We start from the raw sequence: 15,960 nt of genomic DNA, 5'->3' as shown, positions 1-15,960 counted from the left end.
GTGTGGTGCTGTGGACACGCTGGAGGGAAGAGATGCCATCCAGAGGGACCTTCAAAGACTGGAGAGATGGGCCTGTGAGAACCTCATGAAGTTCAAAAACGCCAAGTGCAAGGTCCTGCACGTGGGTCGGGGCAATCTCAAGCACAAGTACAGGCTGGGCGGAGAACGGATTGAGAGCAGCCCTGAGGAAAAGGACTTTGGAGTGCTGGTGGATGAGAAGCTCAACATGAGCCGGCAATGTGCACTGGCAGACCAGAAAGCAAATCGTATCTTGGGCTGTATCAAAAGAAGTGTGGCCAGCAGGTCGAGGGAAGTGATTCTGCCCCTCTACTCAGCTCTCGTGAGGCCCCACCTGGAATACTGCGTTCAGCTCTGGAGTCCCCAACACAAGAAGGACATGGAGCTACTGGAATGAGTCCAGAGGAGGGCCACGAAGATGATCCGAGGGCTGGAGCACCTCTGCTATGAAGACAGGCTGAGAGAATTGGGGCTGTTCAGCCTGGAGAAGAGAAGGCTCCAGGGTGATCTTATAGCAGCTTTCCAGTACCTAAAGGGGGCCTACAAGAAAGCTGGAGAGGGACTTTTCACAAGGGCGTGTAGTGATAGGACAAGGGGCAATGGTTTTAAACTGAAAGAGGGGAGATTTTGGTTAGATATAAGGAAGAAATTTTTCACTCTGAGGGTGGTGAGGCAGTGGAACAGGTTGCCCAGAGAAGTTGTGGATGCCCCATCCCTGGAAGTGTTCAGGGCCAGGTTGGATGAGGCTTTGGACAACCTGGTGTAGTGGAGGGTGTCCCTGCCCATGGTGGGGGGGTTGGAACTGGATGATCTTTAAGGTCTGTTCCAACCCAAACCATTCTGTGATTCTGTATGATTCTATGAACTTGAAGGTTAGCTCTACTATGAACAGAAGTTGGACTAGATGATCTCCAGAGGTGCTCTATGACCTAAATTTGTTCTGCAATTCTGAGATGGGAGTGTGCTGCTCTCCTCCACCTACCTGCATAACTGTGCTTTCACACTGATCTTAGCCAGACAGCAGCAACCACTAGTTTTGTTGTTCTTTCACGAGGATTTGTAGGGATGAAGTAGTTAGCTTTCCAGACTAGGACTACTGCACATGAAATACACAATGATGAAGTTAATTGTCTCTTTCAGATAAAACTCACATTAGTTAGTAGAGAGGTGATCATACTGCTTTTTCTGAAGCCTCTGTGAGCAAGTGAAGAGGAACAGGGCATGCTGAGTGGCACCTATTGATGTGGGGAAACTTTTACAGTTAGAAGAAAAGACCTTGGCTAAAATGAGGTGATATGTCTTTTAGAAGCGTCTTCCATAGTTTGCTGTTTTTAGACCTATGCAAACTTGTAAGCAATCACGTGGCTTCTCACAAAGAAGGAGGGGACCCTTGGCAGTGGGAGCGTGACCCTCTTTTAGCCTTCTGCAGGCAGTTACGGGAGAGGACTCTCCTGAGAACTGATTGTTTGCACAGTACTGCCTTTGATGTCTTTTGTGTTTGTGGCTGCAGAGGAACCAACAGCAGCTAAAATTTTTATTTTGATATCAACAGTAGCTGCCTTACTTGTTCTTGATGAAGGGAGGCTGCTGATGCCGCAGGAACTAGTGTTGCATGTTGTTCACAAATTTAGGGCAATTATGCTAGAGCTGTATTTGCTTGTATCGTAAAAATGTTTCACAGATACAGTTCTTGTTTAGTAAAAAAAATTAAAATCAGCTAGTTCATGCATTAGCCATGCACCACAGAAGCATTGTGAATGTGCAAAGGAAAAGAGAAAAAAACGATGGCAATGGTAATTTGTTCTGTTTTCATGGTCAGAAGGACATTTCAATGATGCGGCAAAGTCAATCCTTTTTTCTTCTGAGAGTAGTGAAAATTGCAGCCAAATTTCTTGGAACCAAAGTGAGTCAAGCCCTCTTCCCCCCACCCAATGTCTCACTTTTGACTATGAATTAGTGTATGTATCATGAGCAGGCAACAATTTCAGGGGTGTCAGTTTATGCAGTTAGAACTGACATCAGACTCTGGCCCTTATTGGTAGGAGCATAGAACAAAAAATGTAGACCTGACTGGAAAAATCTGTGGAACTAAGTGAGTGACCTTGAACAGAATCCCATCAGTGCTGACATGATTTTAATACTACTTGTGCGTATACTAGAAATCCAAGTAACTTGAAATACGGGAGGGGAAATGTCTAGGTTTCTCTAAGATTTTAATTGTTCTGTGTTCATCAAGGAACTGCCAGACAAAACTTTTCTGGTGAATAACTGGAGAAAGATTCCATGTCATAAGTATTTACCATCTTTCTATCTGTCCTCTTTAATTACTTTTTTTTTTCTCCAGCAATTCAGCTTCTTGTACAGTGCATCTACTGTCATACTCCTGTTTCAAATTGCATCTGTTAATTTTAATCTTTAGTACTATCTGAGTTGAAGGAATGGACTACATAAATTCCTTCTTCAGAAATTGTTTCACTGTTTGTTACGAATGTTGTCAAAGAGCAATGTCAGTAACTGCTGATTTTCATTATGCCAACGGAATGTAGAATTGTTTTGTGGTTAGTCTATAACTTTTGGAGGGCAGCTAGGAATGTGTGGACTTTACTGGTGATATCTTATGGCTCAGTTTATGCAGGAGGTCAAACTAAATATTTAAAGTGAGGTTTTTATGGACTTAACTTTTGTAAGCATGATCTAATACTAAACAGTTTGTCATCTCAATATGAATTGTGTGGAACTGGACAAGCTACTTAGTTTTTCCATGAAACTTTGGCTGTGTGTATGGCAAAGGGAGGAAAAAAAATGTTGTGGAGACAGAAAGCAGAGAAACCTTGAAATTCTTCAGGCTGCCAGGTGGAAGAAGCTATTGCCTTGTGTGTGGTATGTGAGGGTGGTCGTCCCTTCTTTGTCTTCAGGCAAAACCTCTGTACTACGTGACAGAGCTGTGTTCATGGACCACTGCACAACCGTTGTCTCCTCCTCTTCTGTTTACAGGGTGGATCACTTGTACACATTTTTTGTCCAGTGGTCACCAGAAATATATGGGAAAGATGCCAAAGAGCAAGGTTTTGTTGTGGTAGAAAAGGAGGAGCTTGACATGATAGACAACTTCTTCAGTGAGCCCACTACTAAAAGCTGGGAGGTGAGTGCTTGCTGCCGTGGTATGAAGCATGTGCATTTCAAGTGTGCATCCCTGTTGAGAATCTCAGCACTTGCTCTTTTGATGTTTTATTGTGTTTCTTTATAACATTTGCTGCTTCATATGGCCGTCTTCTTAAGGCTTGTGTCTGTCTCACAAATATACTAATTTTTCTTCAGTCCTCCTTCCTTCTCTCCATAGAAAGAGCAGGCAAACAACTGGGAGCTCTGTGGTGTGCAACCAGCAGAAATTGTGTAAATGTTTTGGTTATGTTATGTTAGCCTTCCGCAAAACTGTACAGGTGTATGTTGTCAGCTTTGCTAAACTGATACTGTATTTATATGCTACAAATAAAACCTCCAAAAAACTTGGTGTAGTGGAGGGTTTCCCTGCCCATGGTGGGGGGGTTGGAACTAGATGATCCTTGAGGTCCCTTCCAACCCAAACCATTCTGTGATTCTATGAAAATGTATATGTACACATAAACGCCAACAGAGCCTCTTGCATGCTGGTTGAAAGGGATTGGTGTGTGGTGGTGTGGCATACCCTGGCTTCTCAGGTGCACAGCAATACTGCTTGAATGTTGGTTGTAGGACAGATAGGTTTTAGTCTGGGACTTCGGCTTTTTCATATGGGGGCGTTTGGAATCTGTTTAAACTACTTGACATGCCTGTGTTTGTTATCTGTCTGTCTCCTGTGCATACAAAGCCTAGTTTCTAAGGGACATAAGTTCACACACGTTTTTTAATTATATTCCTGAACGCTGAAGCACTTGCTGTGCTAAGGATATAGGTTAAGTTAAAAACCAGATAAATCCCTAAGTAGGAAGTATCTTTATGGTGATTTGAAGTGATCTGATTATTTGTCTTAAACATGAACTTAAAAAAAAAAATCTACTCTTCTTTTTTCTTTTCTCTTTTTAAGCATTTCTATCTTCAAAGTATTTTGTCCTGTTCAAAAACAGAGCTTTGGAGTGGGGTTTGTCATATGAAATGTAGCAGCATCACCTCTAACCCCAGATAGCTTTTACTTTTACAGTTTCGTAGTTTCTTAACGTTGGTGCTTTGTGAACTGCAAGATGGAAGGGAAAAAAAAAGTCTTCATTCCTTGTTTTGCTCAGAGCTGAGTGCAGTCATGTATTCCACTAGATTTCACTTTTCAGTTGTTATTTGCATGCCATTTTGGTAAAACCGAAATGAAGGAGAAAGCCGTTACGCAAAGAACAGAGGTGGGAGAGATCTGGCCACACTGGGAGCTTTTCTCTCATTGTTTTTTTTGAGTATGTATCAGGAGAAGGGTTAGCTGGAAACAGCTTCATAAAGGTGTGACTCGTTTAGTTGTAATAATTCAGACTTTACAAATTTAAAGTAGGCCTGCCAGGAAATCTCTGTGGAAAGTCCAAATTTGGGCATGATTACTGCGAAAGTTTCACTCTCCCTTGCGGGGAAATAGAAAGTGTAATTGTAGAGAAGCATATAAGCAATTTTATCACAGCGTGCCACGGGCAGTAGCTGTCTGTCATACTTGTGGGCAAGAGCTCTTGCCGGTAGAGCAGGGAAGTGCAGTGGATACTGCAGAATAAACTGGTAGATGATGAAAGGGAAACAAACGCCTTTGAACATTCGAATTCTTTACTATGCCGGACCTGACCAGGAGGAACCTTTTGTGGAGGTATGTTGAACTGTGTCCCTGTTTGAACAGCGTGGATCTGATGCAGCACTTCTGTGCAAGTGAAAAACGTGCTCTGTACTCAGGTGAAAATTTTAACAGGGTAGTTCCACCCCAGGTAGCTTGCCATCTCAGTCCCCTAAAATCTTTAAAAGACTTTGCAGATCCAGTTTCTGTAGCAGTTGATTCTTTTCGTCTGTTTCTGCTTTTGTGTGGTCTGTAAATATCTGATCTTGCAGGTTGTTTTTTTTTTTTTGCAGTTGTTGACTCTGAACTTAATTCAAATGTGCGCTTCAGTTATAGACTGAATCGGTGTCTGTGCAGTGAAGAGGGGGGCTTGTCCATCTGTGGAGTTGAGTGACAATTTACAGCTGAGTTAATAGATTTTCTGTGGTTGCCTGTGGCTGTGAGTTTGGTTGTATTTTGCTGTGGATACCTGTTGCTGGTTGATCTACTGTGATACTTCCCCCTCCTCCTCCTGGAAGGAGACTATTCCTAGAAAATAGTCTTCGAAAGAGAGATGTTGATTACTTTTGACATAAGATGAAAAAGGTGTTCATTTAAAAAAAAATAAAGTAAAATAAAATAATGGCCTGGGAGATGAGGAGGGAAGGAAAACTGTTCAGGAGGTGAAGAAAGAACAAAGAAAAGAGCAGGAAGTCTGTTTTCCTTTAACGTTTTTTTTAAATTGATCTTGATTTTGCAATGCTAACCTTCCCTGAAATTGACCATACAAAAAACTTTCCGGCACTGGATTCCCTCCAGTCTGGAAAACCCAGGAGTAGATCCCACTGAGCCTGGGCTGGAGGGGCACGATGCAGTTGTACAGTTCTTCCAGTATCACCGGCAGGAACACCTCTACTGCCTGGGTGTGCAGGGACACGTAACAACATTAATTCTGCAGGCTGGATTTTGCCTTTTGGTGGTCCTGCCCTCTTTTCCTAACGCCACTGTGTGCGTAGGAGTGCTGGTGCCCAGGTGCCCTGCTTGGGGTGGCTGCCCTGGACTCTGCTCCAGGCATCTGCAGGTGAACGCATGCTGGACACGTGAGTGTGTGCAGCAGAGGCGTTGCTCACGTCCCGCTGGAGATGGTAGGTGCGACTTACGGTATTAGGGTTTTGTCTTACCCACGGTGAGCTCCTCACCGGTCCTGGTCTTCATGAAAAACTGCTTCTGTGCTTTGTGGCGTGGTTAAATCTGCACCTGGAGTCAGTCCAGTGGATTTGCTTTCTTACCTGTGGGCAGGTGTGTGTAGGACCTCCAGGCACTTCTTGGCAATTGTCTCAACTGTTGACAGCTTCTGCAAGTTCGAACAGTGATCGTGAAGGCACGGAGGAGTTACGCAAAACTTCATCCATGTGTAATGTGAAAGTCGTTTGGAACCCGTATTTGCAGGAAGGCATGTGGTGGTGGCACAGCGTGCTCTGCAGCCACTTCTTGAGGTTTCTGCTCCAAGACGAGACCTCTGTGGTGATATGCTTGTGGAAGGAAGGCGGTTTAAGATTTCCTGGTTGTTTTGTAGCTAGGCCTCCTGGCTTCCCCTTTTCTTTCTCATCAGCCCCACCTCTGAGCTCTCACCGTTGCTTCCTGTTTGCCATGGTGGCACCAAGCCACAGCTAAAGCCCCGCTGCCGGACACAGTGAGCCTTACCTCACCTCCCACTGCTGTGCGGAGCCAAGGCTTCTGTTGCTTGCTAAGTGCCCTGAGCTGTACCCAGATGGTTAGCAGCTTTCCAGCTGTGCCAGATGATGCTCTCTGCCAGCTGGGAGGCTGAGCACCCCAGCAGCAACTCGTCAGAAGTCAGGACACTGGACCGCTGTTGCCAAGGGGTGAGGCAGCGTCTTCCCCTCTGCGGTGAGCATTGGGCACTGTGCTGCCAGCCTGGGAGCTCCTGTCCCATGCCACGTTTGGGCTCTTGTTTGCCCATACCACGTTTGGGCTTTTGTTTGCCCATGCCACATGGGATTCAGAGTTTGTCCTCTGTCTCTCTCAACACTTTGTAGGCTTCTGAGTCATCTTGGACAAGCGTTAAGCATATGGACTTGCCTTCTCATTTTGTTTCCAGCTTTATGGGGAAAGGTAGTGTGACTTACCTGTAGTTGCTGGAGAGAAGTCTGTGCTTCGTTGTATAAGTATTTAAATTAAAATCTGACATTAGAAATATTTATATGGTCTCACCTTCTGAAATATTACAATGTACTCTGTAAAGTCTTAAGCGAAGGAATAGATAGAAGTTTCTAAAGAGCTGTTTGATCATTTTCAACTAAGAATGTGTTTTGTGAAGATCTTGACTCTTAGAATGAGTGTTTTCAAGAACTTGCATAAACTGGATGCTCAATCTTACATGGTACATTTCCTACAAGACAGAACTTCGAAACGTCTGTTCAAGTTGAGTTGTGTTTTTACTTCTTTGCTGTATTGATTCTGTTTTATTTTGTATAAACAAAACCATGTCTGAGTCATTAAAGAAAACTAGGAAGAAGCTGCTGTTTTAATAAAAAGGAGAAGTGAAATTTTAAACTTTTTCCATATTCTCATGCGTTAGCACCTGAGAAAATAATGTATTCAACTAGCTGCATGAGAGAAAACAAGCTTCTGTGTCCTCATTTAGACTCTTACGAGACATCTAGTTCAGACGCAGGTAGTGTGCCTCAAAAGAAGCAGGTGTATTTTAGCCTTCTAACTTGGAACCAAGTATGTCTGAGACTGACAACATGATGTCACCTGGTTACCCCAGTGATTAGTACATCTACAGCTGTGGGAGGTCACCATGGCATGATAAAGAAATTCAGGCTGTGCTGTTTCAAAGATGCTATGCCAGTTGAGAATTTCCCCATTTGGTTAAGGCTGCCTGTGCTTGATAGAACCATCCCATACAGTGGCTTTGCTCCACACAGTGTAACAGCTGCAGAGCATGGTTTTTTAAATGAACTTACTTAAACAGAGAATTCACATCATAAGAGCTCTGCTTTAGTTGGACACCTGTTCTCTTGCCTCAGATCATTACTGTAGAAGAAGCAAAACGACGAAAGAGCATTTGCAGTTACTATGAGGAAGACGACGATGATACTTTGCCTGTCTTAAAGCATCACAGTGCCCTCCTGGAGAATATGCACATAGAGCAGGTGAGGCTAAAAAAGTTCAAGTGCCCTTGTTAGCTGTGGTGCTCTCTCTGTCAAGCGTGGGACGTTCTGCCTCTGGAGGCAATCAATGCCAATGCTTTTTAAGAGTTTGAAAAGCACTTAGCATATTGGAGTGTCCTTGTGTAAGGCCCTGTTTGCTGCAGCACTGGCTCACCTGGAAAGCTTATTTTTATGTTTCGCAACTCTGGAGTTTGAGCTGTGATATTGAGGACTGGCAACTCTTTCAGCCCTTGGAGAGGGGGTGCCAGTTTTGAAATCTCTTTCACAGGTGATGTGAGTGCAGACAGTTGGGCTCCAAGTACAAGGCCACACACATGTGGCAATGTTAAGCTTCTGGCATCAGCTGCTCCCTTGACAGCCATTTTTTGGCTCAGAAGCCCCTGCAGAAAGGGAATAGTCTGGGTCACCACCTGTGAACCTGTTGAATATGTAACCATTTCCCCTTGTTCATTGCCCAGCTTGCCCGGTGCTTGCCCGCACGAGTGCAGGGATATCCGTGGCGGCTTGCGTACAGTACACTGGAGCACGGGACTAGCCTGAAGACTCTGTACCGTAAATCGGCATCTCTCGACAGTCCGGTTCTCCTTGTCATCAAGGATATGGACAACCAGGTAAGGAGTGTTTGTTCTGCGGGGGTTGGACTGAAAGGGCAGTGTTATAAAAAATGATCATTGTGAAGTGCTAGTCATACTGTGAGGTGACATCATACCAAACCAATACTTCGGTGTTTTCTTTTGTATTTTGTGCTACTTAAACTGAACTTACAGGCAGGAAAGTACATTGGCAGTAATAGAAATAACCCCCTCCAGCTTCATAATTGCAATGAGTGGTCCTTTTAATAGTGCCTATGGAACAATCTTCCTCTGGTACCTCAGTTAAAAAGCCGTCACAAATAATACTTCTGTAGAGGTCTAATACTTCAGTAGCTCCTAGAGTCGGCATTCCTGTTGCCATTGTTGTCATCTGGCTTTTAAGTTGCAGGATACAAAAGATTTGCAGGAGTACTTGCTTATCTGATGTACTTCACTAGTTGATTCTTCTAACATGAAACACCAGCTCAGTTGTTCTGGTATTTTGAAACGTTTGGGTTTTTTTCTCTTGAATTTTGCACTGTCTTCGAAAGTAGTTTTACCATTTTATTCTGACAGATATTCGGCGCGTATGCTACACATCCCTTCAGGTTTAGTGACCATTACTACGGCACCGGTGAAACATTCCTCTACACATTCAGTCCAAATTTCAAGGTAAGTGGGTGTTCACTTTCCCAAGTATGTTGCTCACCAGCCTGGGCCGCGGCTCCAAGGATGCTGTTGCATCTTCCACAGCCAGGAGGAAATGGCCCACCTTTTGTAGGCAGGGTCTCAACCTTAGTTAATTAGTTAATTACAATTACATTCGGTTTCAGTTCAAGCCAGCTGGGTAATAATAATTGGATGCCACACAAGGAAGATTTTTGGGTTCCACTTCTGATAGGTTTGTGAGACTTTTCTGAAGACAGCATATTTGAGTTTAGAAGATGTATTGATGGTTGATGAGTGCAGTTAATCACTCATTGCTTCAATGCAGCATGTTAAGCAAAAGTGGCTGTAATTATGTGAAGTGCCAAGAGGATGGTCCGTAAGGGTGGGGAGAGGGTTTTAAGCAGATTGAAGGGGAAAGCAGGGAGGAGTAAGGAGTGGACTGTCAAAGACTCATCGTGGAAGGCAGTGATACCAAGAATAACCTATGATTTCACGCGTGCTTAGGATCAGAGTGTCAGCCAACCAGAGATGAGAGTGGTACTGCAGTACCCCTTCATGTTCGTGGCTTATGCGACCTTCAGTATTGAACACATTGTTCCTTTTTAACAGAATGCTTGTTCATTTAGAGATGCAAGCAAAATTTTAAAAAGGATTAGGGTGCCTTGTTCATAGTTTTAAATATGTACCGTTCCTTTACTTTCTACCTATTGCCTCTTCCTCCTCCCCCTTCAAGAAAAAAAATAAAATGTGACCACACCAGAAAATGCCTGCTCAGAGTTGGTCTCCAGTAGTTTTAGAGTACAAGAATCCCCACGCTCCAAATATATTTGGGTTTTTTTCCCCCTTCTCAGGTATTCAAATGGAGTGGAGAGAACACCTACTTCATCAACGGAGACACCAGCTCTCTGGAGCTTGGAGGTGGAGGGTGAGTGAATGTTTGGTTTTCAAATCAGGTAGCTAATTTTTTTTTTTTTTTTTAATGAGAATAGGAACAATGGTACTTGCAGGAAAAACTACTTGGAAAAATGGCTGAACTTATTTTTATCAAACTGTTTAGGGCCGATACTTCAGCAATCTGATTTCTGTTACTGACCCAGAGCAATTTCTATTGCTTAGAGAGAGTGAGTGATGTTGGGCAAGTAATTTTTTTTTAAGGACAAAAAACCCAGATGTTTTGGATAGATACACGTCCCATTGCTGAACAGGTTTGCCACTGGAAGATAATGTCCAGTGGGAGTTTTGCCATCGGTTTCTAAGGTTTCTCACGTGGTCTTTTTTAAGTTGTCATTATTCCGTGGCTACACAAATCAAGGATACAGACAGGGCTTAGTCAGGTTCTGAATTTCAAAGGTCAGTGGGTGTGAAATCAAGGACTGAGTCTGTACGACTAACTAAACCTGACTGCAGGCTGCACCATGGGGACATCTGGGCATGGCTTGCATCGGGAGTGTGTAAACACCCCCCCTCCTCCTCCTCCTGAACCAGAAGGGGCCGTGTCCACATCCAAACAGCCAGGGGAGATACCTTGACACCCACGCCCTGGTGTCAGCCACAGCCACAGCTGGCGGTGTGAACCAGCCGAATGGCACGGGGGGCCATGGGTGCACGCTTGGTCCTGCGCTCTGCCCCGCTTGCTAGTGCAAACAAAAGCAAGGGGACTGGACTGCTCCATGAGCTTCTTCACAGATGCTTTGCCAGGTTGAGCTCTTCACGTTTGGTCTAAGAGGTCCTTGAAATTAACTAGATTCCTTTGTGTCACTCCTCTGGTTGTTCCTACAGCTTCCAGTATTTTCACTATTACATATAACCTGAAATGGATCATGCATTTCCTTTTTAGTGGCCGGTTTGGCTTATGGTTAGATGCAGACTTGTATCACGGGCGAAGCAACTCCTGCAGCACCTTCAATAATGACATCTTATCTAAGAAAGAAGATTTCATAATACAAGATGTAGAAGTATGGACATTTGAATGAAATACTGACTGCCTTAAGGACTGGATCCATTAGGCACTTAAAAGCTAACCAGAAGGTGCAGGCTGCCTCACAATGTTACATGCTTTTTCCTCAAGTTTGTACCAGAGCATGACTACGCAAAAAAACCCAACCAACCAACCCAAGAAGAAACAGAGCTGGTTTTGAGAGGCAGTAAGAGACAAAACAGTAAGAGATCAGTCTGAAGTGGTTTTTACTTCCTCCTCCAGTGCTCTTCCATTGAAGATATGATGCTTATGAAAACATTCATGGTGTATAAGTCGAAAACTTTTTCTGTAACTGTGAAAAAGATCCTGTGGGAAAACTATAACTGTCTAGCACATTCCACGTGTATTTATATTCAATGTACAAATGCTAACCAAAAATAAAAGGTTACTTTACCAAAATATACAGCATACTGTTTGCCATGGAAAAGAATCACAAATAGGTGTACACAGCACTTAAGGGAACATGTTTTTAAAATCTTTTTATTTATTGTTATTGTATAGCAGATTTTTTTGTAAATGTATTAGCTATGAGGTTTTTTTCTTTTTTAGTTCAAATCTCAGTTTGGTAAATGATTACTCTTCTTATGCATTGGCATTTATTCTGAATCAATTTATTTGATTTCTGAAGTTCATTTTTATATTTTTATTTTGTAAATTAGATTTGGTTTTCGTTTTACCCTAATTAGAGGGTTTGTTTTCTGACAGAAACGCTTGAGTGCATAATTCTGTTTCGTTGTGGTTTTTTTTTTTTTCCTGAGATGAGAGAGAAGGTGGATAGTGCTTCTTATTAACTCTGCTGCCACATTCCTGTTAATAGATTACTATTTTGGCAGTGTATGGAGACATTGGGCAAACTGCCAGCTCGTGTGGACTATATCAGCTCTATTCCAGTCAACAGAATTGGGACACCGTGCTCCAAGCATCTGCCCTAGTATTATTTGACTGTTTACGAAGGATATTTCTAAGAGAGGATTGTTTTTCTGTATTGCCACCAAATGATTCAAAATAAGCCACCCACTGTGCTTTTATGAGCACTTCTCTACAAATTGAAGAATAACTGCTTTGTTAAGGAGAAACTACAATTGAGATTTAGAGAAGAATGCTGTTTCCCTAACAGGCCAAGTCATGTTAGCGTAATACTTGTTTTCTTAGTAATTATATATATGATTCCTTCCTGAAAAAGACTTGAAGCAACAGGCTGGCTTAGGATTTGATAGGCAATTAAATATTCTCCTTTTTTTTTTTTTTTCCCATGAAATATTCCGATACTTTTCCCCCTCCACGCTGAAAAGAAAAGAGTGCATGTTAAAAAATAAAAATTTTGGTAAACAGAGTGTGACAGAGAGGACTGGCAATCTCCACTGTTTGCTGAAGAATTCTGCTTTAAGCTGTGGTTTCGTTTACACAACCCAGACCCACCCAAGGACGCTGTCCTGCTCTTAGACTCGACTGTGTCACGGTGCTGAGAGAGGCAGGTTTTAGAAACAGTAGTGTGCTTCCATGCGTTAAACAGTACAGTCTAATTTTGGAATATTGTTAACAGAGTAATACAACTCAATTTAGTTCCTGTTCCTCCCTTTTTGAATAGATTGAGGGAGGGAAAAAAGAAAAAGCAGCCAAGTGGTTTTCTTTTGAAAGCATTACTGAATCTTAATCCTGCACAGGAATTTCACTGTCTAAAAGCCAGTGCTATATACAGTAAGCCTGTAACACACTGCACGTGAGCTTTTCACGCTTCCCTTCTGTGTGGTCTGCTGCAGCCAGAATTAAAGTTCTTACTGGTACCGCTGTGAAATGTTTTGGAAGTTGCTAACAGCGTAACGCTTTGAAGATGCCAGGAATATCTAATACTGTTTGCTCTTCTAAATGGTGGCAGACCACTTAATAGTTAAAAAAACCCACAACACAGCCAGACCAACCAAGTTCAACGTTTTACATACATTTCACTACTGCTACCTACAACTTACTCCATTATATTATCCTTGTCGGAGCATATCTAAACGCTGTGGTCTATATTCAGACAGTGTTGTTCAATCAAAATTCTGTGACCCTTGAAACTATCAATATTGAATATATGTAACGCAGTGCTATCACAATATTTTCAATAAAGGAATTTATGCATTCAGAAACTTGTTACAGATGTTTTCCTCTTTATTCACAAATTTTAGTACGTTCTGAAGATGAAAGGATGCAGCTTAAGTTACAGATTATGCTGACAAATACCTGCACCTCCCCTCAGAAAGAATTGCAGCAATACCATATTTCAGAAACGTGGCTAAGGAGATGGGAGCTTTTGGTTCGGTTTTTGTGGCGTGGTGTTGCATCTCCTAAAGAAGTGCCGTGTTTTGAGTTCGTGCAAAGACAGAATGTGACAAAGGGCTGAGAAGGATCAGTAAGCAGTTAAACAGTTGACCTAGTAGTTCTTGTTGCTTCTCTCAGCTGTAGTGAATGACATGTATTTCCTCATCTTTTTTGATCAACCTGTTGCCAGAAGTCCGTGTACAGCATTTTGTGTAGACCCTTTTTATATTGCTAAGTATTCATGTATTTCCTTGCTGTCCAGCAAGACAAAGGCATACAATGTCTTAAAAGTACTCGGTTCTTGACTTTAATTGGCTTTTGGCATCTGGAGGTGGTAGTAAGAAAAAAACAAACTATGGTTCCTTGTGAAATGGAACGAGTATGCTATCTGTGAACCTTGCTTTGAGTGAAATGGCAGTAAGAATTTTCTTAGTGTAAAGTAAAAGCAAAATTACCGTCACTAGTAATTTTTGTCTCGAAGGGAGAACAAAAGCTTATTCATGCAACATGGAGCATATGTACTTCAGTGGTGCTTGGATAAAGATTTTTGATTCAGGACAGTGTTGAAATGCTGTTTTGCAGTAAGGCTTGTAAGTACCCAGGTAAGTGTGGACGTTCCGTTTGGTGCAGGTATCCAGTGCAAAAACTGCACTGAAGTTTTGTACAAAGCTGGGTCTGGAGCAACGTAAAACCCAGCTACTTTCAGAATAATCCTCGTGCGTAAACTTCCAAGATTTCACTTGCCCGTTTGTAGCAGAGAAGAAGAGCAGGTTAACTCACGGCCAAGGGATTGCCTCATGCTCTGCAGACGCACTTCTTCAGGTAGAATAGCTGAACGTGTCCTGTTTGTACAAGCACAGTTTGCTTGCTCGGAAAAATACATCTTGGGAAAAATCCCGGTTTAAATTTCGCAGCTCGTTACCTCTTTAAACACGACAGCCTGTCATCTGTGGGACATGTACTTTGTGGGACAAGTACTTCGTGCCGCTTGGGCTGTGCAGAGGACATAAATGTTGAATCTCTGTGGTCAGGGATTCTACAGCTGTGCAGCTCTAGTCTGATGAAGAGTGCAAGCGATATAAAATACAAATTAGTAAGAAAACATTTTTAGAAATGGAAGGTTAGCTTTAGGAATACCCTTTGTTAGCTTTGGAAGCAGTTGGTAACTACGAGGGTGGTGAAACTCTGGAGCAGGTTTCCCAGAGAGGTGGTAGATGTCCCATCCCTGGAAGCATTCAAGGTCGGACTGGACGGGGCTCTGAGCAACCTCATCTAGTTGAAGATGTCCCTGCTTGCTGCAGAGGGGCTGGACTAGGTGACCTTTAAAGGTTCCTTCCAACCCAAATAATTCTATGATTTGAGGGAGCTCAGAATTCATTTACTTTATTTTATTCTCAGTTTGTACCTTTTTTAGTGAAAGCTTACGGTGAACAGACCTTGTGTACTTTTCCTGAAGCTTCAGGGGTGTAATTCCATGTGCGGCTAGAGATTTGCTTCAAAGCACCAAGGAAATCCAGTATTTCACTGGCTTAGAGGAGTCCGCCCGTGTCGGGGGTGAATCCAAGGCCACATGCGTTCCTCTTCGAGCTGTGTGAGACTTCATTTAACAAAATGGTTTTTATGTCAGAGTTCATCTGGAGCACATCGTCCCTAGCAGAGGAGCTGCAAGCGGGGCCACAGCCTTGTCATGGTAACTCCAGCAGGCAACTACGCCCCGCGCAGCCGCTCGCTTGCTCGCCCCCCCGTGGGACAGGGGAGATAATCGGAAAGGTAACAGTGAGAAAACTCCTGGGTTGAGATAAAGGCAGTTTAATGGGTAACGCATGAGCAAGCGAAGCAAAACAAGGAATTCCTTCACCACTTCCCATGGGCAGGCATAGTTCCCAACTAAGTTCCAACTTCCTCGTAGTTACCAACTGCTTCTAAAGCTAACCTTCCATTTCTAAAAAAGTTTTCTTACTAGTTTGTATTTTAAATCGCTTGCACTTTTCATCAGTCCAGAGCTGCACATCTGTAGAATCCCTGACCACGGATTTCCATCCACAGGAAAGCAGGGCTCTGTCACGTGTAATGGTTACTTGGGAAGACAATTGCATCACTCCAAATGTCCCCCCTTTCCTTCTTCCCCCCGCTTTATCTACTGAGCATGACATCACATGGTATGGCATATCCCACCGGCCAGTTGGGGTCAGCTGCTCTGGCCACGCTCCTTCCCAGCTTCTCGTGCACCCGCACACGAGCAAAGCGCGGGAAGCTGGAAAGCCCTGGATTTCTTGGCGAGGACGGAAGCCATCGGTGCGTCACCAGCGTTCTTCTCGTGCCGAATCCCGCTCGAATTGCAGACCGCAGCGCTATTCGAGCTCCTAAGCAGACAATTAACTCCACCCCAGCCGAGACGGGGCCAAACGCGCTCCCGCCCGCCCGAGGGAGAGGCGCTCCGCGGCCCGCGCGCGCCCTCTGGCGGCGCGGGAG

At 43.5% G+C, this 15,960-nt stretch overlaps 1 protein-coding gene across 9 annotated transcripts in view; it reads left to right on the top strand.

Annotated features, from left to right (window-relative positions):
* The window catches only part of NCOA7 (nuclear receptor coactivator 7), a 93,194-nt gene extending 81,481 nt beyond the window's left edge, over window positions 1–11,713 (top strand). For 7 of the 9 annotated variants that reach the window (XM_086631251.1, XM_086631249.1, XM_086631255.1 and 4 more), the window contains 6 exons: window positions 3,013–3,160; window positions 7,825–7,950; window positions 8,427–8,579; window positions 9,117–9,212; window positions 10,061–10,134; window positions 11,047–11,311. In XM_086631251.1, coding sequence (XP_086487377.1) covers window positions 3,013–3,160; window positions 7,825–7,950; window positions 8,427–8,579; window positions 9,117–9,212; window positions 10,061–10,134; window positions 11,047–11,182 — 733 coding nt within the window. In that variant the 3' untranslated portion in view covers window positions 11,183–11,311. Of the gene's footprint in view, window positions 1–3,012; window positions 3,161–4,737; window positions 4,829–7,824; window positions 7,951–8,426; window positions 8,580–9,116; window positions 9,213–10,060; window positions 10,135–11,046 lie in introns of those variants that run through there. The other 2 variants (XM_086631254.1, XM_009988949.2) reach the window with 2 other exon arrangements.
* The last annotated feature ends 4,247 nt before the right edge of the window (window positions 11,714–15,960 follow it).

The sequence above is a fragment of the Tauraco erythrolophus genome, chromosome 2, assembly GCF_009769465.1.
Source record: "Tauraco erythrolophus isolate bTauEry1 chromosome 2, bTauEry1.pri, whole genome shotgun sequence".
Lineage (NCBI taxonomy): Eukaryota > Metazoa > Chordata > Aves > Musophagiformes > Musophagidae > Tauraco > Tauraco erythrolophus.
The sequence above is the reverse complement of the archived record's forward strand: the minus strand, read 5'-3'. Positions and strand labels throughout refer to the sequence as shown.